The sequence below is a fragment of the Pipistrellus kuhlii genome, unplaced genomic scaffold (genome assembly GCF_014108245.1).
Source record: "Pipistrellus kuhlii isolate mPipKuh1 unplaced genomic scaffold, mPipKuh1.p scaffold_m20_p_25, whole genome shotgun sequence".
Taxonomy (NCBI): domain Eukaryota; kingdom Metazoa; phylum Chordata; class Mammalia; order Chiroptera; family Vespertilionidae; genus Pipistrellus; species Pipistrellus kuhlii.
This window is the reverse complement of record NW_023425524.1, coordinates 445,957-470,434: the sequence shown is the minus strand read 5'-3', so window position 1 is coordinate 470,434 and position 24,478 is coordinate 445,957. Positions and strand designations below refer to the sequence as shown.

General features: G+C 42.3%; 2 protein-coding genes across 8 annotated transcripts in view; both read left to right on the top strand.

Moving 5' to 3' along the window:
- Positions 1–15,868, top strand: part of ARID4B (AT-rich interaction domain 4B) — a 54,037-nt gene extending 38,169 nt beyond the window's left edge. For 4 of the 7 annotated variants that reach the window (XM_036453559.2, XM_036453564.2, XM_045587058.1 and 1 more), the window contains 7 exons: positions 3,327–3,411; positions 4,457–4,655; positions 5,431–6,654; positions 9,770–9,883; positions 12,342–12,557; positions 13,483–13,629; positions 14,145–15,868. In XM_036453559.2, the coding sequence (XP_036309452.1) occupies positions 3,327–3,411; positions 4,457–4,655; positions 5,431–6,654; positions 9,770–9,883; positions 12,342–12,557; positions 13,483–13,629; positions 14,145–14,272 (2,113 nt within the window). In that variant the 3' untranslated portion in view covers positions 14,273–15,868. Of the gene's footprint in view, positions 1–3,326; positions 3,412–4,456; positions 4,656–5,430; positions 6,655–9,769; positions 9,884–10,804; positions 10,999–12,341; positions 12,558–13,482; positions 13,630–14,144 lie in introns of those variants that run through there. The other 3 variants (XM_036453561.2, XM_036453560.2, XM_036453565.2) reach the window with 3 other exon arrangements.
- A 1,736-nt stretch (positions 15,869–17,604) lies between these two features.
- RBM34 (RNA binding motif protein 34) lies at positions 17,605–24,356 on the top strand. Its single transcript, XM_036453567.2, has 10 exons — positions 17,605–17,930; positions 18,596–18,735; positions 19,716–19,947; positions 20,440–20,499; positions 21,246–21,289; positions 21,730–21,813; positions 21,957–22,020; positions 22,594–22,633; positions 22,784–22,902; positions 24,021–24,356. The coding sequence occupies exons 1-10, from the start codon at positions 17,631–17,633 to the stop codon at positions 24,297–24,299; spliced, it is 1,362 nt and encodes a 453-aa protein (XP_036309460.2). The 5' UTR covers positions 17,605–17,630; the 3' UTR covers positions 24,300–24,356.
- Positions 24,357–24,478: the final 122 nt, after the last annotated feature.

Below are 24,478 nucleotides of genomic sequence, written 5' to 3'. Positions count from 1 at the left end.
AAGACTTGCCTGTGTCACTGAGAAGGATGCGCTCACTCCTGCCAGCTCAAGCATTGGTGTGGTCTGAACGTGAAAAGAAGAGAACTGAACCATCTTGGTGAAGAACTGTAGGGCGGAACCCACACAGCAGCATCGTAGCAAAAACAGCCACTTCAGTAGCTGAAGCAGTTACTTTTCTCTCTCTCTGCAATAGTACCCAAGGCTGTCCTTCTGAGGAATAAGAAATCACGGTGGGAGCATTGGAGATCCCCAGCGTGTGGCGTCAGTAAAATAAAATAAAAAAGGAAAAGAAATCACACATAATTTTTGCTGCTCCTTCTTGTCTGAAGCTAATCTAATGAGGACGGCAACAAGCCCTCATCAGCTCTGCAACTGTTTTCCCATTATTTTCGGAAACGCAGCTTGATCTCTGAATTTGCACTTGCTGTGAAATTGGAAATGAAGATTTATGCATGAAGGCTCATGAAAGTAGTTTTATTTTCAGTGGCAGCCACTCATGACTATGGCAATTTAGAAAAAGTCATGCGGGGCTATTTATGTGAGTGTTGTGTGATCCGAAACATCGTTTTCTAGCAAACAGGGTTTAAAAGGAAAATACCTTAGTTAAAAACAAAACAAAAAAACAAACACTGTATTTTCTGAAATGCTATATAAACCTTTATGTTAATGTAATTATTATTTATACCCTTAATTCAAAACTGAAAAACGTGATAACTAGTGAATGAATATTGAGCTAGACCTTCTGGCAGCAGAATGGGAGTGAGGCAGAAATTAAAATCCGAATGAAAAGGATTGGTTTATAAACGCCATTCTTGTAGATTGTAGATTGATGGGTTGGGACAGATGTGGCCTGACTCAGCTGGAGTCTAGACTCTCTCCTATTCCTCTATATATGGCAACTCTTAATTTTCTGGGACCTGTCAAACTTTTCTGTTAAGGTTCCACTTTCTCCGTATTCAAATAAAAGTACTATGGCAGTCAAAAGGCTGTGAAAAAATTTTTTGTAGCATACAAAATACTTAGCATCAGAGAGTCCTACACGTAGAGAAATATAAAACAAAGCTTAAAAGCAATAAGGTAAACTTAAAAAATGACTTTTGCGTTGACTAGTTTTTCAGTGCAAGTGAAAATAGACTTTTTGTGTATGTGTGAAATAAAGATTAAGCAGTTATCTTTACCAATCAAATGGACTTTCTTTCTGTTTTCAACTTAAGAGTGTTTATGAAACGGGACTTTCCCATTTAGAGGTTTGTAGATGAGCAGGTACATTTTATGTAAATCATGACAATTGGACCTGTTTCATTGTGGCTTTGTAGATTGACAGGTAGTATGTTTGTCTAAACGGGCACAAATACAGTAACCCTCTAAACTGATCGGTTATTAGTAAAGTTTTGGGGATACTTTAGAAACTCAGTATGTGAGTCACAGTTGCTAACCCTTTTCAGTGGTCTGTAAATAAAACCTGCTCTGCCATTGTTCTGAACGCTGCTTACTGCCTCTGCCTTCACTTCATCTAATAGAGTTAATTCTCCAAGGAAATGGATTGATGTCATTACTGTATCATTCCATCGGAGTAGTTATGTCAAATCTTAAATTATGCTATAATTATGTTTCTATCATGATGCTGTTATTTTCTTTATTATGATGAATACCATTCCTGTGTCTTTGGTATGGACTTAACAGTATTACATGAAATAGAAATACGGAATGTTAATAGCATGCTTAGAATTTTAGCTTTTCAGTAATATACTTTTATTTTCGTTGTATCTGAAGTACATTACTAAAAGCACAAAATTGTGTTCAGTGAGTCTTCATAAATTTTGTTTTAAATATTTTCTCAAATTAAAAATACAGGTATAGCCGGAGAGCTCAGAGCATCATCCCCATAAGCCAAGGTTGCAGGTTCAATCCCCAGTCAGAGCACCTATAAAATGCATAAATAACTGAAACAACCAATTGATGTTTCTCTCTTTCTCCCTTCCTCTCTCTCTCAAATCAATCAATTAAAAATAATAAAAAAAATATGTGTTGAGATTATAATAGGAAATTCATCAAGTAGGTAAATATCAATAAAATTGCCTAATAATCTACATATTTCAGGTAGTGAATTTTTAGTATTTATCAATTGGGTTTTGCTTATGAAATTATTTTGAAAATATCTTTATTTTGCGTGTAATTATTTCTAATCTCTGATTATGTCTTTTGGGTGTATATTAACATATGCTGATGAGGTTCCTCTGGAAAAGGTTTAGTTGTGTTGAAGAGCCACATCTGAATCAATGTTGGGTACAGAAACCATTTATGTCTGGCTGACTGACAGTCTTTTCCATTTTTATTATTGCTAAGTGGTTGTTTAGGTGATTTGCCAACATATCCAAACAAAAACGATAAAGCTTTCCTTTTTGAACTTGACTTTTCTCTGGTGAGAGCAATTGTGTTATGGTCTCTGATTTCCTCTAGCTTTCTTTAAATATTTTAATTCATCATATTTAAAAATGCAAATGTTTACGTACCTTCTTTCAGAAGGTTGTCCCTCTGTAATTCCCACTTGGTGTTGCATCTCTGTTCACTGGTAAGCTCCCTGCATGAAGGAGCTTTGCTGCCTTCTCTGCTGAGTACCCAGTGCTCAGCTCAGAGCCTGTCACGTGATAGGTGCTGATGATGTATTTGTCGTGTGACCATTTGTCATGTGACTCTGCCCTTGTTCATGCTTTTGGTCTTGGAGTTCACAGGCTTGATCAGGTCACTCCCCCAGGGAGTGACCTTCGGAAGTTCACTGAGTTGCTTGTGCATCTTGTCTTTCATGTTTGTTTCATTAGTTAGATGACTCAGAAGAAATATTTTCAAGTAAATCATTGTACATACTTGAAAATATTTATTAGTATTTTAGTTAAATATCCAGTAGGATACTTGTCTAAATCCTATGCTTTAATTATAAGGAATTTATTGAAAACGGGTTTTAAAAAGTATGGTCTAATCACTAACAGGCAGTCTCAATTTTTAGAGAGAGAGAAATATTAATGTGAGAATGAAATACAGATTGGCTGCCTCCTGCACACCCCGTACCAGGAATCGATCCGGCAACCCGGGCATGTACCCTAACTGGGAATCAAACTCAACCCTCCTGTGCATGAGACAATGCCACACCATTCAGGGCAGTTGGTAACTGTATGCATCAAACCAGGAAGTTGAACTAAGTGATCGCCAAGGTTGTTTCCAGTCCTAAAATGTGATGATTCTATTTATTTACGAGTTTCTTTTTAATGTGCCATAAGTATCTCTGTGGTATATGTCTGTATATTTATATCAGTTTCCTTTAACTTTAGATATGACGAATGGATTAAAGCAGATAAAATAGTAAGACCTGCTGATAAAAATGTGCCAAAGATAAAACATCGGAAAAAAATAAAGGTAAGTGCTTATTTTTCTCTACATCACAATTCTTCATTAAAGAACTTTCCCCCCAAAATTATGCATTAAGTGTGTGTGCATTAGTGTTAGCAGCGCTAGAAATACTCCTTGTACAAGATGTATACAAGATGCACAAGCAAAAGCTAGATTTGGGTTCAGTAATACTGTCACTTATGGAAAGACATGTTGGAAACTGTACTCAGTGACCTGTGAGACCCTTCTCAGCTTCATCATTGTAGATGGCCACACAGCAGCTTTCACTGACCCGTGTCCACCCTCTCCTGCCCTCTAATTTCCAACGAGGGAGCCCTGGATCACGTGCTAACTGCAAACCACGCAGGAGCAAAGGGGGCTCCCTGGTCTGAGCGCAGGGAGTGGCTCAGAGCCGGTTCCCACAGAGGCCGCCGTGCGGATGTTGATGTCACTTCTCTGTGTGATCCAATTGCTCTTTCTAAGTTGAACTCTCTCCAAAGTTTTCTTGGAAAGCAGACCGTTAGCTGTAGAACAGTTTTAATATTTTGAATGGCGTATGTATTTGCGGTGTTTAGCAGTTCTTCTGAAATACACTTTTCATATTCAAAGTGAGACGCCGTTTACTTTCCTGCTAAACAATACTGTAGTGGCCCCTAATAGTGAGAGTTTTCCCCTAAAATGGTCTTTCTTTCCTCACTGTAAAATTGGGTTGAGTTTTGGTGTGGCCTCATCGGACCTTTTCATCTTCACTCCCGGTCTTTGCTGGAAAAGAGGAGTGACATCGGTGAGCACAGTTATATAGGTTTCAGGTACCCCAGAGGCATGCTAGTCTTAATGGTCTGCCTGATTGCTAATGTATTTCATATAAATAATAGACAGGAACTTTTTGCTCATCCTGCATTATTTGTTAAATATTGAAAAACTTCTGTGGCTGTTTTGAGGGGCTTTTTGTATATTTTAGGTAATATATTAAAAGAGTTAAAATTAGTATTGACAATGTTACTGATAAATGCCTCATGATAAATTATGGCTAACATGAGATACTTTCTCCCCCCCCCCTCCTTTAATCTAGAATAAATTAGACAAAGAAAAAGACAAAGATGAAAAATACTCTCCTAAAAACTGTAAACTTCGGCGCTTGTCAAAACCACCATTTCAGACAAATTCATCTCCTGAAATAGTGTCTAAACTGGATCTTACTGATGCCAAAAACTCTGATACAACTCATATTAAATCTATAGAAATCACTTCTATACTCAATGGACTTCAAGGTAAATATATTAAGTGTTTTTTTTGCATGCAAGTGTTGTTCGCTTTTACAAATCAAATTCTGTAAAGGTTATTCATTGACATCAAATTGTTTTTTTAATTGAACCAGAATTTTTTTTGTTCTGTTACTTGAAAGAAAGCCAGCCATTGATTGAGGCTTAGAAATATTTCTGTTAGTAGATCCAAGGGCACCAGTAAATTGTAGTTAACATTTAATATTCATCCTATTGTATTGATTCTGTGCTTTTTTTTTTTGGATTCCATTCTTTCCGTTGCCATGGAAAGCACAATTTTTGTTATGCCATATTAGAATATAAATTGAATTTTTTGTAAAGAATATTTAACTTAGCTTATCTTAATTACATTTATTATATTCTCTTTTATGGTGACATTACTGTTTAATACTTACAGCAGGATGAACTGTAACGATCAGATAATAACAGTGATAAAGACTGGTGAGAGGGGGAGGTTTATAAATCTGGCTGGCAGGGAAAAGAGGGGGACGATCTGATCCATCACATGCAGTAAAAGAATGTATCTCCATAAAAAATAACTTGAAAAGAGTTATAAAAATATGAGATATTTTTTATTTGTTGTGAATTCTCACCTGAGGATATTTTTCCATTGATTTTTAGGTAGAGGGGGACAGAGGGAGAGAGACATCGATGTGAGAGAGGCACATCAGTTGGTTGGCTCCTTCACGAGCCCAGACCAGGGCCGGAGAAATTAGCAAGTGCCTAACTAATAGAGGAAATATTTTTCTTCTTTCTTTTCCAGCTTCTGAAAGTTCGGAAGACAGTGAGCAGGATGACGACACAGGTGCTCACGACATGGACAGTGCTGGCAAGGAGGAATCGAAGGCGGAGTGCTTGGCCCATGCCAGAAATGACCTCCTTTCAAAGGAGGAACAGAACAGCGCATTTTTGCTGGAAGAAAGCAAGGTCCACGCAGAGTTGGTAATACCTAAACCAGCGTCCAAGTCTCCGGAAAGGTTAAGAAAAGACATGGAGGGCGTGTCCGAAGATACCGATTACGAAGAAGATGAAGTCACCAAAAAGAGAAAGGATGGCAAGAAAGACACCCCCGATAGAGCCTCAAAGCCGCAGGTCAAACGTGGGAAAAGAAGGTACTGCAGCACGGAGGAGGGCGGGAAAACCGGGTCGCCCAGCAAAAAGGACGAGAAGGCCAAGAACAAAGACTCGCTCTGCGTAGAGAACAGCAGCAACAGCTCTTCCGATGAAGACGAAGAAGGGAAACCGAAAGCGAAGCTGACGCCGACGAAGAAGTACAACGGCCTGGAGGAAAAGCGGAAATCTCTGCGCACCACCGGCTTCTATCCGGGCTTTTCCGAGGTGGCGGAGAAGAGGATCAAACTCCTGAACAGCTCGGACGAGAGGCTTCAGAACAGCCGAGCTAAGGACCGCAAAGACGTCTGGTCCAGCATCCAAGGCCAGTGGCCCAAAAAGACGCTCAAGGAGCTCTTCTCCGACTCGGACACCGAGGCCGCGGCGTCCCCCCCGCACCCGGCCCCGGAGGAGGGCCCGGCCGAGGGGGCCCTGCAGCCCGTGGCCGAGGAGGAGAGCTGCTCCCCCGGGGGCACCGAGCTGGACGCCCCGCTGCCCGCCGGCCCCGGCCCCGACCCCCAGCCCGCCGAGGACAAGCCCCTGGAAGCCGGCGACAAGAAGGCGGACTTCCCGAGCAGCGGCAGCAACTCGGTCCTCAACACGCCGCCCACCACCCCGGAGTCCCCGGCCTCGGTCACGGTCACGGTCACGGAGGCCGGCCCCCAGCCGGCTCCTGTGCCCGCATCGGACGCGCTGGCCCCAAACCAGGAGGAGGTGCGGAGCATCAAGAGCGAGACGGACAGCACCATCGAGGTGGACAGCGTGGCCGGGGAGCTGCAGGAGCTGCAGTCCGAGGGCAACAGCTCGCCCGCCGCCTGCGACGCCAGCGTGAGCTCCAGCAGCAGCGCCCAGCCCGAGCCCGAGCCTCCCGAGAAAGGTGAGCGGCGAGCGGGCCGCCTCAGTGCCCCCCTCCAGGGCCTCCTGAGTGATCGGGCCCCAGTGGGAGCCTGCAAAGCCCCGTGGGTAATGAATAGCGGAATGCACTGATCTCCGAGCTGGAGGAGGACTCGCTGTCCTCTGCACCCAGGCCCAGGCCAGACCTGCTAGAAAATTCCTTATACACTGGGACTGTGTGGCATGAGCAGCTTAAGTATATATATATTTATTATATATATTTTTTTTCTCTTTAAAAAAAATATATTTTATTGACTTTTTACAGAGAGGAAGAGAGAGGGATAGAGAGTTAGAAACATCAATGAGAGAGAATCATCGATCAGCTGCCTCATGCACACCTCCTACTGGGGATGTGCCGGCAGCCAAGGTCCATGCCCTTGACCGGAATCGAATCCGGGACCTTTCAGTCCGCAGGCTGACACTCCATCCACAGCCAAACCGGTTTCGGTATACTAGTACCTTTTGATAGCGCCATAGCTATACTTCTGTCGTCATTTTTCTTATAAACCACTTCGCTCAGGTGTCTTTAAATTGATGTGCTCTGGTCTGACTCTGGCTTCAAAGCACTCTCTCCATGGTAAAGGCAGAGCACCAGGTAGGGTCTGTATTTTATGTTACATACCAGCTTTTAAAATGCTAGCTTTAGGTTCTTAGCTAAGCTTAAGATCCAACTTTTCTCACACAAATCATTTTTTCCTCTTCCAGCTTTATTGAGATAAAATTGCTATAACATTGTCACACAAATCTTAACATACTTCTTGTGGAACAACAAATACTAAGTAGAATGTATAATTGATTTTTTTTTTTTTACCTTCACAGATCATAGCTACTCTGATTGTATTTGTCTCCATACTATTTCAGGGAACTGAATTGCCCAGGCTAGATCAGTAAAAAGGAAAATGTATAGAGCACATGTGTCAAACACAAGGCCCGCGGGCCAAATCCGTCCCGCCAGGCCTTGCAATGTGGCCCGCACCGCGCTGTCATCACTGCACTCCGCTGCGTTTCCATCACAATGACAGTTTATGACTGTTCAGTAAACCATTCGGTCCGCGATTTAGGCTGGATTTTAGATTTTGGCCCCTTCTCTGATGGAGTTCGACACCCCTAGTATAGAGACTACAGTGTAGAGGAGTGATCAGTTGGGGAAGCCTGAGCAGCAGGGAAAGTGGTCCTTACAGGAAAGGAGACACATAATATTTTGGATAATCTACCATGAAGATGAACCGTTAACTTAGAACTGCCATTTGTAATGGATTTGTAAATGCTGTGTGAGTTAACCAGTGCCCTGAGATTAAGTTCCTGATCAAATAAATAAATATGTACTATAACTGTCAATTACTACTAAAATTTATCCCATTCGTATCGTGGCATTTAAAATTACATTAATATCATTATAAGATATATTACTAATATTTAACCTGTAATTTTTAATATTTTGCTTTTACTGAATTTTAACAAATTTTACTTTTTATTTTCAGCATATGCCTGTTTTTGAATTCCTACTAGACTTAAAAGCTCTCAGTACTATATTGAGAACTATTTCCAGTTTATATCTGATTTTTCTAAGAAGGATGTTCACACTTCCTTTGCTTTAAAAAAAGAGAACAACCCTCTAACTTAATAAGTCAGTTCATTAATAACAATCTATTGGGTCGGCAACGAAGTAATTGCGGGTTTCACACATATATGGCTTCAGTTGAATTTTTAGGTTTGCAGACGTAGTACAAATGTAAAACACATTTTGTTATTTGATAGTTGGCTATTCAGCTGTTAATCAGTAAAAAAAGTTTTTTGATCTGTTTTGTAGTTTTCGTTTGGCGTTCCTTGAAAAATGAAAAATCAAAAGGAACATTTTCGTCATATTTTGCTTTTTTATTTCCGCAAAGGGAAAAACGCATCGCAAGCTCATAAAAAGTTATGTGCTGTTTATGGTGACGAAGCCTTAAAAGAACGGCAGTGTCAAAATTGGTTTGCCAAATTTCGTTCTGGTGATTTTTCACTCAAAGTTGAAAAACGCTCTGGTCGTCCAGTTGAAGTTGATGACGCCCTAATCAAAGCAATAATCAATTTGGACTGTCACAGTACAACACGTGAGATTGCAGAGAAGCTTCATGTATCACATACATGCATTGAAAATCACTTAAAACAACTTGGCTATGTTCAAAAACTCGATACATGGGTTCCTCACGAATTGAAAGAATCACAGTTAACGCAACGCATTAGCAGCTGCGATTTGCTAAAGAAACGTAATGAAAATGATCCATTTTAAAAACGACTGATAGTTGGCGATGAAAAATGGGTTGTTTACAACAATATCAAGCGGAAAAGATCGTGGAGCAGGCCAGGTGAACCAACTCAAACAACATCAAAAGCTGATATTCATCAAAAGAAGGTTTTGTTATCAGTTTGGTGGGATTACAAAGGAATTGTCTACTTTGAACTCTTACCACCCAACCGAACGATCAATTCTGATGTCTACATTGAACAACTAACGAAATTAAACAATGAAGTTGAAGAAAAGCGGCCCGAATTGACAAATCGAAAAGGTGTTGTATTCCATCATGACAATGCAAGGCCACACACATCTTTGGTCACTCGGCAAAAATTAATGGAGCTTGGTTGGGATGTTTTGCCACATCCAGCATATAGTCCTGACCTTGCACCATCTGATTACTTTTTGTTTCGATCTTTACAAAACTCCTTGAATGGTAAAAATTTCAATAATGATGATGATGTCAAATCATACCTGATTCAGTTTTTTGCTAATAAAAACCAGAAGTTTTTTGAACGTGGGATTATGATGCTGCCTGAAAGATGGCAAAAGGTCATTGATCAAAATGGGCAATACATTACAGAATAAAGTTATTTAGTTCCATGAAAAAAGTGTCTTTGATTTTCTTTAAAAAATCCGCAATTACTTAGCTGCCGACCCAATATTTTAAAAATAACACTAAGTTTGATGATAAATTTATAAATCTCAAAGAGCATGTATAGAGTCAGAATTGTTCTGTACTTATAAAATGTGGAATGAAGTCATACCTAGGAAATGCTTGATTTGTATATTGTGTTACTTAATAATTCCTTTCCCTCTGTAGCCTGTACAGGTCAGAAAAGAGTGAAAGAAGCTCAGGGAGGAGGAAGTTCATCAAAAAAGCAGAAACGAAGCCATAAAGCAACGGTGGTAAACAACAAAAAGAAGGGAAAAGGCAGTAAGTCGTAAAACCTCAACTTTTTAGACATAAAAATAATGACGGATGTGGTGCTCACTTGTAAGGTATATAAATGTTGAATTACTGTTTTGTAAGCCTGAAAGTAATTACTGTATGTCAACTATACCAGTAAGTTATGGCGGATATTTTCTCCCCATTAAGGTATTCAGGATATGGTATAAGCCAATATATGTATTTTATTTAATCCTCACTTGAGTATATGTTTTTTATTGATTTGAGAGAGAGAGGAAGGGTGTCAGATAGATGGGAGAGAGAACCATTGATTGCTTGCCTCCTGTACAAACCCACAACCTGGGTATGTGCCCCGACTGGGAATTGAACCTGGGACCTTTCAGTGTATCTGTGGGATGACGCTCCAACCAACTGAGCCACACCGGCCAGGGCTAAGTCTATTTTAATTCTGTCGCTACCCACAAAACACCACACAGGTCTTCACAGCCTAGGTCAATTCTTGGATTAAGCGGTTTGATCTTATTCAGTGGTGTCATTCATTGCTGATGAATGGGCCAGTAATCTTTTTTAAAATAACAGCCACCTCTCCTATAATGTAAACAACATCTCCATGTTTGTTTTATGCTCCACAGTTCTTTCCCCTTGTACATCACATTATGTATTATTTTATTACGATAAATGGATGGCTTTGTCATTCTTCAAGGCAAAATCAGCCTAGAAGAGAACAGTCAAGACAGCTTTGGCGCTGTCATCCCAACAACTCCAGCCAACCTTGACCTTGGGTACCTCAGCCATGTGGCCAAGAGTAGCCATGAGCAGTGTGTACTGTGCACGTTGGCTAAGGGGCTCTGACTGAAGACTTGACTTTAGCAATGACTCTCGCCCACCTGCAGGGCTGTATGTACTGTATTTCTCCTGAGGGCTGCACGTGTTCTCTCTCTCTTGCAGACGAAGTGAGAAGCGGAAAATATGTAAAGAATTTTTTTTCAGGTCCCCGCACTGACTCCTGCTGCTCTTCCAGGAGACTCCTGCCACCCCCACCGCCTGACCTCGGCTCTCGGCCGGCTTGGCTGCACTTCGGTGCAGAAAGGGCTGTGCAGCCAGCGCCCGAGGCTCTGCTGAGCCCATATGACTTCCAGGCGGTGAATATGGCGTTCCTTGGGGCCCCGGGCGGCTGTGCTCAGCAAGGCCTGAGAGCCAGGCCGAGGCAGGCCACTGCGTCCGAGTGGGCCGAGCCTCGGGGGCTGAGCGAGGAGTTATCAGAGATTCCAGAGCAGCAGAGGGGGCCTGGGCGGGGCTGTGATTAGGAGACGTGGTGGCAGAGCGTGGTTACCCCCAGAACACCACGTGGAGGAGACGCCCTGCACCTCCCCGGGAGATGTCTCAGGCCTTGAGAGCCAACGTATTTCGTTATTTTTGGTAGCTGTGGTTAAATGAAGAGTCAATGAGTAGATGCCAATTTGATCGTCAATTATTTGGAGTAAATGACAGGATAGTTAAAGCATTTTTTATCACACTGTGATGTTTTTGTCTTCAAGACTTTACCATTGAAGTGGCATTTCCTAAGAGGGGTCATCTTCAGCAACACAGTTAACATTCACACAATTGAAGATAAAACTGTTGATTGCTTTCTCACGTTTTAATTATTGGGCTTACACCTTGGTAAATCAGAATGAGGATACCATCCATTCTTTGAAAATAATTCAGTTAAATGAATTAACTCTCATGAAATCTAAAATAATACTTTTTTTTTTTTTTAATCCAGAAAGAGGACATTGAGGGGAAAATCAGTGCCATCATCTTAGTCAGTCACATGTTAAACTTATCAAGGTGTTAACCATTTCTATGGTGCTGAGGCTTTTAGTCAGTAAAACATGTGTAACAGAATATTACATAGACCTAAGACTTTTTCATAAATTACTGAATCTGTTTACCCGGGTAAAACTGATGGTTTATTGCAGTTAGCAAGCTATTATTTGAGAAATTCATTTAATGTATCAAAGTTTAGTGTTTACTCCCGAATAATCTTTATTGAACGTGATGATTATGCATCAGTTTGTGGCCAGAGGAGCAGTGTACATCTATACAATCTGAAATGTCAAAATGAAGAAGTTTTATAATGAGTCAGTTTAAAAGATGCTGTATTCTGTTTTTTTACATATTAACATAATGGAATAAAAAGCCATTGAGATAATTACTGTAATTTGACAGTTTACCAGGTATAATGGAAGATTAGGGTTGTTTTTTGTGTTTTTCTTTAAAAAATACTATTGGCAACTCAGGTAAGAGGAGTTTCGTTTTGCCTAACTGTGCCGGTGCCTTTGTACAGGGTGGTTTTTCGGGCGTTCAGGCAGCTGCCACGACACAAGTTGTATTTGTTCGGTAGGAGTAAATTCACATGGTGATTTGAATTGACCACTAGGATCGGTGCCAGAACCTTTGTTGCCTTCCCGTTCCCAGCGCGCTCCTCTCGCTTGTGTTTCAGCCAACAGCAGTGACAGCGAGGAGCTGTCTGCCGGCGAGGGGGCCCCCAAGCCGCAGCCGGCCAGACCGCTCCCCACGGCGGGGAAGGCCCACAGCGCCAAGTCGCCTGCGCGGACCCAGTCGCCAGGGAAGTGTGGGAGGAACGGGGACAAGGAGCCCGACCTCAAGGAGCCCAGCAGCCGGCTCCCCAAAGTTTACAAGTGGACCTTCCAGATGTGTGAGTGGCGGGGCTGAGGGCCAGTGGGTCAGTCTGTGGCAGCTTCACCTGGTCACTCTGGATGCGGGTCACTGAAAGGCAGTTTACAACCAAGCTTAAGAGACCCAATAGCCAGTTGCATCATAGAGGCTTGATTTGGATCTTGATTTGAATAAATAGATTGCTAACAGGAAAATTTGAAGGAAAATATCAACATTGGCTAGGTATTTCTGATAAGAGGTGGGGAGTGTAAGGGGTATAAATGAGACAAGATTCGACATGAATTGCTAATAACTGAAGGTGGGTGATGGGTGTATGGGGCTTCAGTGTACTCTGTACTTCAGTGGACATGAGAAATCTCCATAACATACATACATATACATATACATATACATATATACATACACACACACACACACACACACACACACATGTTTTTTGGTGGTTGGAGACCACCCCAGCTTCTGAAAATATCCTTGGGATATTGAAAATTGCCTTAGAGCCTTTGAAAAAAAGTTTCTCCAATTTAAAAGTTATACATATATACTCATAAAAAATATAAAAAGGATTTTAAAAAATGTATCCACAATCCTGACATTCGAAAATATAAACAATTTTAACATTTTGGTGTCTTCCCAGTCTTGTTTCTAAGTCTGAGTTTATACGATGTACTGTGATGATACTGTACACGGTATGGAATTTTTAGCATACATGTGCAGGTTGTAAGGTCTTTAATTCTCCACACATTAGTTCAGTAAGAATTGTGCTTATGTTATACGCTAGGCATTGTTCTAGGCTAAGAAAAAAACTTAGGGAAACAAATCTACAAGCCTTATTTCTAGTTTTTCTTCTTGACCTCGTTCTATAGCCACACTATATGTCGTTTCTTTTATATCTTAACATTTTATTCAAAAATACATATTAATAAAAGTTTTAAAATTTGCAGCGGACCTTGAAAATATGACAACTGCTGAACGCATCACAATTCTTCAAGAAAAATTGCAAGAAATCAGAAAACATTATCTGTCATTAAAATCTGAAGTAGCTTCCATTGATCGTAGGAGAAAGCGTTTGAAGAAGAAAGAAAGAGAAAGTAAGTGTGTTTACCTTTACTTACACATAAAGCAGCTGTGACTGCATTAGACTCACAGGAGTTTGTCATGTGTATCTTTAAGCTGTCGTCTTATCCCCACCCATCAAGTGGAAAAATTTTACCGAAAGAAAAATGATCTCAAATTATAATCACTTCCATAGAGCATACAGTCTGCTCCCCAAAAGTTCTGATAGAATTTTGGTTAGTGAAAAGTGCTGCGGCCTTAACCGGTTGTGGCTCAGTTGGTTGAGCTCGGTCCCATGCACTGAGAGGTCACAGGTTCGATTCCCTGTCAGGGCACATGCTGGGGTTGTGGACTGGATCCCCAGTAGAAGGTGTGTGGGGTCAGATGATCATTGATTCTCTTCATTGCTGTTTCTTACCGTCCTCTCCCTTTCTCTCTGAAATCAGTTAGAATAAATTTAAAAATAAAAATGCAGTCTAGTGATTTACTCCTGTTGATTGCTGGGTATATGTTCCTTTAAGCTGCTGATTGGGTTTTCCTCTCCCTGTAGGTGCTGCTACATCCTCCTCCTCCTCTTCACCCTCATCCAGTTCCATCACAGCTGCTGTTATGTTAACGTTAGCTGAACCGCCGGTGTCCAGCGCATCGCAGAACGGAGTGTCGGTTGAGTGCAGGTGACAGCAGGGTTCGCTCAAGCACTTTGCACTTAATGGCTGGAGGGCCACGTCCTTTTCATGCTGCACAGTGGCACAGAACAAAATCACACAAAGCACTATTTTATATTTAAAAAATGTTTCTTGACAAGCTGACTTGGCACTTAAGTGCACTTTTTTTATGAAGAAAAAGTACAATGAACTGCTTTTCCTCAAGCAATAATTGTTTCCAACTTGTCTGGGAATTGTGTGTCTGGTGACTTGAAGGCCTTCCACTGTGGCTAATGGAGGCTTTTCACTGCCTGTATAGACGATACAGTAAGCGTAATGATTGGGTGGCCAGAAAAGGGTGAGACAACTTACTGTATATGTATTCCCTTGTATTTTGTTAAAGCTGGAGCATTTGATATTTTTCCATTTATTTATGAAAAAAATATGAACCTATTTTCATTTGTACAAGCTAATTGTTTTTTAAAGAGAGTCACTTTGGTGGCTTTAATTGTATAAGTCAAGCACATGTAATAAATTCAAAACCTGCCGTTAACGGGACATCAGACACCAGTCCTGGTAACCAAATATTAAAGATTCTCTTTAAAAAAAAGACTGAACATGTTTACAGGTTTGAATTAGGCTAAAAGGTCTTGCAGTGGCTTTTCATCCCCTTCAAATTGGAATGGAACTACTGTACTTTGCCATTTTTCTATAAATCAGTATTTTTTTTTAATTTTGATATAATACATTGTGTGGGGGAAAAAATGGCTAATAAACTGTATTAAATCTTAAACAATGTATAAAGATTGTATTTAGCCAGTTCAAAGTGTATATTTATTCATAATGAATTATAACAGTTATATTTTTGTGTTTTCTTGTAAATGTTTCTTTTCCTTAAATACAGATAACTCATTTGTATTGCTTATTTTATTATGAGCTACAACAAGAGGACTTCAGGAACAAGTAAATTGTATGAGTATGGTTCAAGGTTGAAATATAAATAGGTAATCGGGTAGTAGGCCTATGAAATTAAATGCCTTGTATAAAATAAATGGACGCAGAATTGTTTTCACTTGTATTGACTTTATGTTGTATGATTCCAACCTCTGTTCTGTTTGGCACTTGTATTTAATTCTCCACCTTTGTAAGACATTTGTATATTGCGGATGTGTTCATTCAAGCTATTTAATACCTGGCACTGTTAATACACAGTACTTTACTGTACAGACTGTTTTACTGTTTTAATTGTAGTTCTGTGTACTTTTTTTTTTTTTTTAATGGGGCTGGCATGTTTTATTTGTTTTCAGGCAAAATGATGTGAGAATTTTGAAGTGTTTTGTTGTAGATGCTAACGTGTCAGTCCTTTACATTCAACTTTTCTAAGAAAAGCCTTTTTCAGTCTTGTAGTGTGTGCTTACAGTAACTAATTTTGTTGAAAATGGTTTCAAGTTACTCAAATTTGTACAGGATTGTAAAGATTTGTTGACAGCAAAACATTGAAGAAAAAGCTTATAGAATAAAAGCTATAAAGTATATATTAGGATCTGCAAACAATGAAGAATTATGTAATATATTGTACAAATGTAAGCAAAGGCTCTGAAATAAAATGCCATAGTTTGTGAGCCATTGATTTTGTTTCTAAAAGATTAAGTAATTTTGGTTCATTTCTGTACATGATGACTGATTGCAACATATATCTCCATGCTGTAGTGTCAAGAGGGGTTAATTTGACATACAGAAAGGGAATGTTCTATCCATAAAAATTGAAAGTCCACTAACCAGATACAGGATTTATTTCTATTTATATTTTATTGATTTTGTACAGAGAGGAAGGGAGAGAGATAGAGAGAAACATCGATGAGAGTCATGGATCAGCTGCCTCTTGCACACCCCCTACTGGGGATATGCCCGCAACCAGTGTACATGCCCTTGACCGAAATCGAACCCAGGACCCTTCAGTCCCCAAGCCGACACTCTATCCATTGAGCCAAACCGGTTTCAGCCAGATACAGGATTTATTAGGCCTTCTGTTATCTTTGCTTGAGTCTGAGCGTGATGAATACCTAAGACTTGGAGATTTGTCTAAGAATAAAATCAAAATGTTTTTCTTTAACACAGTTAAAACCATTACCAGCAGCCCCCTGCCCCCTTTTTTTTTAATTGATGCGGGGGGGGGGGGGGAGAGACCCATGTCTTATATCCAATACGCACACCTAGGGCAACCTAGAGGATGCTTCCCGATAGGGAATCGAACCTCCTACACTCTGGTGCTTGGGACAAAGCTCCAGCCAACTGGGCCACGCGGGCCAGGGCACCACCTTTTTCTTTTAAGTTGTAATTGTCTTTTAATTTGCATGGACCCTGTTGGTCTCATACTTCTAGTGCACTCCACTCTTGCACATGGGAATCGCTGAGAAGGCTAAATCACCCTGAGTCCCTGTTACCTGGCTGCAGTAGGACCTGGATGTTGATCTTTTTCTTAAGGTCTCAGTGATTTAATGAATCCCTGCTTTACCTCAAACCTTTTAAGACCAATAGTTTCTTTGACCCATTTAATGAACATCCCACCAAGAGAAAATACCGTTTTAAAAGCATACTAGTTCAAGGCCTAGAAAGCTCAAATGTGTACTTTTTTTTTTCTTTTTTACAATTTTTTATTGTTCAAAGTATTTCATGTATTCTTTTTCCCCCAATGACACACACATCCCCCCCCCCCCCCCCCCCCCCCCGCCTTCCACTCCCATCCCCAAAGGTAAGCCCTTGCCTGTCCTTTGGTTATACAAGTATGCATGCATACAAGTCCTTTGGTTGGTCTCTAACCCCCTCCCCTGCCCCTTGTCTCCATTTTTATCAGTTTATGTTGCCATCATATCCCACATATGAGTGTGGTCATGTGATGTTTATCTTTCTCTGACTGGCTTATTTCACTTAGCATAATGCTCTCCAGTTCCATCCATGCTGTTGCAAATGGTAAAAATTTCTTTTTTTCTAGCACCGTCAAATAAGTATTTTAAAAAGGAATATATATATGTATATTTTTTTTAGAGAGAGAGAGCAAGGGAGAGACATCAAAGATGAGAATCATTGATTGGCTGCCTTGAGCAGCCCCCACCCCCACTGGGGATCAAACCCAGGATTGCAAGTTATCTCCCTCACCCTTCCTCTCTGAAATCAATAAAGGTATACTTAAAAAAAAAGAAACACAAAAAAAACTATTAAAAACAAAACAGGAACAAGGATCCAGACCCCGCCAGCCAATGGGTGTTCGCTGCGGCCTGCACAGCTGTCTCCGCCCCCAGCACGGCCGCAGGGGGGCGGGGGGGAGACGACGCAGGAGCGGAAGTAGCGTTGCCCCGACAGGAAGTGTGGCTCCGGGAGGCCTGGGGCTCAGAATGGCGGAGGCCACGCGCAGCAGCGGGAGGAAGGAGAAGTTTGGGGCGAAGCGGGGGATGGCTCGCGGCCCGGCCCGGGCTCCGGCGGGTGGGCGGCGCGCTGCCGCGGAGCCTCTGGCGTCTGTGGGTCCGCAGAGCCCGGGCGGCGGCCATGGGCCTGCGGAGGGAGGAGACTACCTGGTGGGACAGGTGGCCGACAGCCTGGGCCGCGGCGGAGGCGGAGGCGGCACCGGGCGGCTGGCGGCCCTCTTCAGCCCCCGGGAGCCGCAGCGCCCCCCTGTGTACGTGCCGGTGCCCAAGGTAAGTCCCCGTGGGAACCGCTTTCAAATGAGTCCGCCTCGCGGGGCGTGGCTTCTTCTGGGGGCGGATGGGGTGCAGCTCACGTGTCCTTCCATTGCGGAGCATGCCGGAGAGAGAGATGCTAACTTAACAGAGTTTTTGTTGTTGTTGTTTGTTTTTAAATATATTTTATTGATTATTTTTTTTACAGAGAGGAGGGATAGAGAGTTAGAAACATCGATGAGAGAGAATCATCGATCAGCTGCCTCCTTACACCCTCTACAGGGGATGTGCCCGCAACAGTTCATAGGTCGATGCTCAACCACTGAGCCATTTTAGGCACATGCCCTTGACCGGAATCGAACCTGGGACCCTTCAGTCCGCAGGCCAACGCTCTATCCACGGAACCACACGGGTTTCGGCAATAGAGATGCTAACTTATCAAGACCAGTTGAGTTATTGTGCTTTTTTTTAATTGGAGAGAGAGAAACATCAATGAGAGAGAAACATCATGGATCGGCTGCCTCCTGCACACCCACCCTGGGATGGAGCCTGCAACCCGGGAATCGAACCCTGACCCCCTGGTCCCCGGGCAAAGCTCAACCGCCGAGCCACACCGGCCTGCGGGGCAGGCCCACTGAATTGTGAAGGATGAGGTCTCTCACTTGGCTTCAAACTTTTCAAAGGAAACCACCAAGAAAAGGCAACGGGAGGAGGAGGAGGAGGAAGAAAGTCCGGCCCTCACTGGAAGCCCCCGTGTGCAAGAACCTGCCAAAAAAGTGAAAGTGAAGAAACTTTCTGGTGCCCAGAAGAGATTGGCAGACAGGTTGGTAAAATTCATTTATTTGCTGTCTCAGAATTGACATTCCACAAGCAGTCCTTGAGATATCCAGAACTCATAAAAGTAGGAAATCTGGATTTTTCCTATTGGCCAGATTGATTTCACAGCATTACTTTGCAGGTGCACTGACCTGTCTAGACCCCCAGAGGGTGCTGCAGTACCCCTAGAGTGCCAGGGCAGTTAATGGCATTGGGAGAGTGTAGGCTAAATCTCCAAGAGCTTTAAACAAAAGCATTCTTGTTTAAATGAACTTCTGTTCCTGCTGTTACCTGGCAGTCCTAACATATCTTCAGAAATGGAGTTTTTTCTGACTTGAATTTTCTAAAGATGCCGGTCACTTTTTGATAATGCTACTTTTAAAATGTAGACGTGGCCCTAACTGGTTTGGCTCAGTGGATGGAGCGTCGGCCTGCGGACTGATGGGTCCCAGGTTTGATTCCGGTCAAGGGCATGCACCTTGGTTGCAGGCACATCCCCAGTAGGGGGTGTGCAGGAGGCAGCTGATAGATGTTTCTAACTCTCTCTCCCTCTCCCTTCCTCTCTGTAAAAAAACAATAAAATATATTATTTAAAAAATGTAGATGTGGCCGAAACCCGTTTGGCTCAGTGGTAGAGCGGCGGTCTTCGTACTGAAGGGTCCCAGGTTCGATTCCGGTCAAGGGCATATACCTTGGTTGTGGGCACATCCCCAGTGGGGGGTGTGCAAGAGCCAGCTGGTCGATGTTTCTCATCGACGTTTCTAGCTCTCTATCTCTCTCCCTTCCTATCTGTAAAATATCAATAAAATATATTTTAAAATAGCTAACTAAATAAATAAATGTAGATATGTTTGTGAATGGTGTGTTTATATTTAGGAAAGTCAGAGTAGGTGGGGAATATTTTTAATCACTGTGCTTTGTCAAATAGTAGACCTGACTCATGACTATTATTTCTTCTTCCTTTTTTTTTTTTTCCGCCTTAAAAAGAGAAAATGCTCTAACAAGGGCTGACTTAGAAGAAGAAACTCGCCAGAAACCAGGGCAGAAAAGGAAAGCTTCTCAATCTGGTGGTCAGGTGGCAGATAAACAAGTCCTTGCTGATGAGGATCACACAGCTGTCAGTCAGAGGAAGAAAATTCAAATCAACCCGGAAGAAGAGAGGCGAAAGAATGAGAGAACCGTGTTTGTGGGCAATTTGCCTGTCACGTGCAATAAGAAGGTGAATGTGCCATATGTAGGTGGTGCGGGTTCAGAGAAGGGAGTCATTCATAACTTTGTTTAATGTTTCTCTGTGGAGGAAGCACACAACCATGTAATTGGTTGCTAACTTCATTATACATGACACATCATTCTGTAGATTGATGCCAGGATTCACCCCTCTCTGCTCTCAGAGTCACTGGCTTTTGTACATCTTATCTGAACAATGGCTGTGACCCAGCCTTACCTTTACACGTGGTAAAGGTTATCAAAGATTGAAAGACAAAAGTGTTCCATACCTTCTAACATGAACTTACGTTGTATTTTCTTTTTTCCCCATATCTCATTAAAATGTGTTTGTCTTTCAACCTGAATAGTCACCTGCTTCTTCTGAAATGCTCTTAAAATAAAACCTGGCAGTAAATGATCATCAGGCCGGTTTACTTTCTGCCTTTTTGTAGCCACTTACTTGATGCTTCGGAAGTGAACTAAAGCCTGTGCTTTTTTATTTCAGAAGCTGAAGTCGTTCTTTAAGGAGTACGGGCCGATAGAATCCGTGCGATTTCGTTCTGTGGTATGTTTCCTTCCCCCTTAGAACTGCAGAAGCGTGAGACATCGCGCTGAAATCAGACCTGTTACCCTGGTGGCATTCGTGAGGTGGATGAGCATTGACTTCAAACCCAATAGCTGAGTCAAGAGTTTGAGTGTAGCCCTAGAGAAAAGTCGTTTTTAGTGCCTGTTGCTGACTCTTGTCCTTGTTAAATAATTTAGCGAGTCGCGGAGTGAAATGATGTCCTTGTTCCTCAGACCAGCACTGCATCTCGGAGGTAGATGGTGACTTGTGTCTGCTGTGTCCGTTGAGTAAGCGGAAATGTTAATACTTACTGAACAGCATTTCCGGGGTTGTAGGCTTCCCATCTGGGAGGTTTGTGTGGCCGCTTCATACAGCATGTATGTTCTGAACATAGAAAGATGAAATATTTTTTTAAAGTCAGTTTCCTGCAAAACTCTACGAGTACATGGCATCTCACTTCACTCTGTAGACCGGCAGGAAATGAGCAGTATCCATACCTTTGGAATGTAATCAATGTGTGTTAGGACACAGGAAAATAAATGTTTCTGCAACCCACGTATGACCTGAATCGAGCTGCCACCCCTTGGTTCCTGGGCCAGCGCTCCAACCACTGAACTCTGCTGGCCAGGGCGCCCCAGAATGTTTTCAATCAGATATTTAGAGCGTGTTAATTATAACTAAGGTAATATTTCAAATAATGAATTTTCTTTACTTTTTTCTTTTTTTCTTCTTCTTCTTTTTAAAAGATTCCAGCAGAAGAAACGATGTCCAGAAAGTTGGCTGCCATAAAGTAAGTCTACAATGAAACCGAGTAGTCTTGTATTCGTTTCCGTTTTGGTTAACATTGAGACCATCTCTTTCTTAGCTTCATCAGTTTTTTTATACTTGGAGAAAACACCATGCTCTACTGGTCCCTTTTGCCTGGAAATAGCATATATCCAATACATCTGTCAGATGTTTGTCTTTAAGTCTCCACATAAATTATAAAGTCACGGAAAGTATTGTGAAATAACCTAAGAGGAAGGCGTGAGTTACAAGTTTCAGCCAGTGTCTGTGTAGGTGGTGTGTTATTTTTGTTGTTGTTAAATATTTATTGAAAGAGATGAAAAACTTCCTCCGGGAATTCTTGTCCTATGTGTAGACTGAGAATAGAAAACAAGGTATTTACTTTGGTGACTTGGAGATTTAACCATTTTACATGGTCCTTATTTTTATTTTTTATTTGTGTAGGCGTAAAATTCATCCTGATCAGAAAAATATTAACGCGTACGTAGTATTTAAGGACGAGAGCGCTGCTGCTAAAGCACTGAACAGGTAACGTTCTCTCTCTGTGGTCTGACAGAATCACTCCGGCAGCTCTGAGTATTTTTAATTCTTTGCTTTCACTTTAAAGCCAATGGTACAGGAACTCAGTGCTGCTTTTTAAGAGCCATTTCCTCTTCGTATGTCTGATGCAGAAATGGGGCCCAAATCGCCGATGGATTCCGAATTAGAGTTGACCTAGCATCGGAGACCTCGTCTGTGAGTATCTGCGAGTTCTTTTTTAAAAAATACATTAAAAAAAATACATTTTAATGACTTTTTACAGAGAGGGGGAGAGAGGGATAGAGAGTTAGAAACATCGATGAGAGGGAACCATCCATCAGCTGCCTCCTGCACACCCCTTGCTTGGGATGTACCTGCAACCAAGGTACCTGCTCTTGACCGGAATCGAACCTGGGACCCTTCAGTCTCCAGGTTCAGTAAGCCAAACTGGCTGGGGCAATACATATATTTTTTTAAAATGTCTTGAAACAAATGAGTAAGAGCTCTCCATAGAAGCATAGGTTAATGGCTGGTGGTGTCAGAGTGACCTAGTTAGGAAGTGACAGAGGCCTGGCTGACATCCCTGATCCACTGGCTGGCTGCTCTTTTCAGGAAAGTCTTATTAGTATACAAACACCCCATTGGGCTGGTAGTACTGCGCGATTGGCAGAAGGGAGTAGTTACAACAGAGAGATCCTGTGGTGTGTAGGGGGGGGAGAGGAGGGAAGTTTGGGCTCTCAGGTGACCCACATTCTGTTCCATGAGTGACCGTGTGTCTTTGTGTTTCAGAGAGACAAGCGCTCGGTGTTTGTGGGCAATCTCCCGTACAGTAAGTGTGTATAAGCAAAGTACCTGTTTGTTGTCCAAGTACCGGAAACAGCCACTGAGCAGTGCCTGTCTGTGCCTTAAGAGGAACTTTAAAAGCAGGACTGTCACCTCACCAGTGGCCGCGCCTCCGCGCCGGCGAATTTGTTTTCAGAAATCGAAGACTCCGCGGTGGAGGAGCACTTCGCGGACTGCGGGGACATCGTGGCCGTGAGGATCGTGAGAGACCCGCTCACCGGCGTCGGCCGCGGGTTCGGCTACGTGCTCTTTGAGGTACCGAGGCCGCTGCCCTGTCCCATGCCCTGGGAACACACTGGGAGGGCGTGGCTGCCTGTCATCGTTCACACACTGTCACCGTCACCCTCCAACTCCTGGATTGAAAAATTAAATAAAGTAAACACAGATTCCAGTGGCCTATTACTAATGAGGTCAAGTTATGTGGCCAATTTTTTTTTTAAATATATTTTATTGATTTTTTTACAGAGAGGAAGAGAGAGGGATAGAGAGTTAGAAACATCGATGAGAGAGAAACATCCATCAGCTGCCTCCTGCACACCTATTACTGGGGATATGCCTGCAACCAATGTACACGCCCTTGACCAGAATCGAACCTGGGACCTTTCAGTCTGTAGGCCGACACTCTATCCACTGAGCCAAACCGGTTTCAGCCTTTCTTCTGTGTCTTGATAAATTCCTCAGGTTCTTTAAGACACATCTCGCGTATACTCAGGGTTGTTAGCATTTAGTATTAGAATAAAAGATCAGTAGGATTTGGGATCTAAACGGAACCGTCTGAGGCATCTTGTCCAGCAGCTCAGGCACCATAGTAGAGTCAGGCTTTTGCAGGAAGAGCCTTGTGCAAAGGAGGTTCCTTGGGTGGTAAAGATGGCCTGTGACTGCCTACCCTGCTGCCACGTCAAAAGGTGGCAGTGAGAACAGGGCAACCTGTTGGGCTGTGACTTATCTGATAACCTGAAAGGCAGCTAAACTGCTTCCTGTGGAAACGTGTGAGGAGCAGATTAAAAGGAGACCACAGCCAAAACCGGTGTGGCTCAGTGGCTGGAGCGTCAGCCTGGGGATTCGAGGGTCCCAGGTTTGATTCGGTCAGGGGCATGTACCTTGGTTGCAGGTGCATCCCCAGCGGGGAGTATGAAGGAGGCATCGATGTTTCTCCCTCATCGATGTTTCTGACTCTCTGTTCCTCTCTCTTGCTCTCTGTAAAAAATCAAAAATATATTAAATAAAAAAAAAAGGTGACACTGGGCCTGGACCCCTGGCTATGGAAGTGGTTTTCCGTGTGCAAGCTGCTCTAATCTGTTCAAGTTGTGATTTGACTAGTTTCTTTGCAGATGAGTTTCTGGTTGAAATTAATACATTGATTTGTATTGCAGAATAAAGATGCTGTTCACCTTGCTCTGAAACTAAATAATTCCGAACTGATGGGGAGAAAACTCCGAGTCATGCGTTCTGTTAATAAGGACAAATTAAAACAAAGCTCAAATCCCAGTTTGAAGAATGTCAGCAAACCTAAGAAGGGACTTAATTTTGCTTCCAAAAATGGAGGACATTCTAAAAGTTTATTTATCGGAGAAAAAGCTGTTCTCACCAAGAGGAAAAAGAAAGGACAGAAGAAAAGTGGACAAACGAAGAAGCAGAAAAAACAGAAATAGCAACTTGAAGCTTTACTTTTTCCACTGAGTCTGGTAATAAAACGTGGTGAAACCATGTATTGAGTTTCAGAATTTTTGGGGCGGTGACTGTGAACATGGAAATGTTTTCAGTTTATTTGCATTGTAATAGTACCTGTGAAGCATTTCTTATAAGTTGTAGGCAGGTTAGTTACCATGAG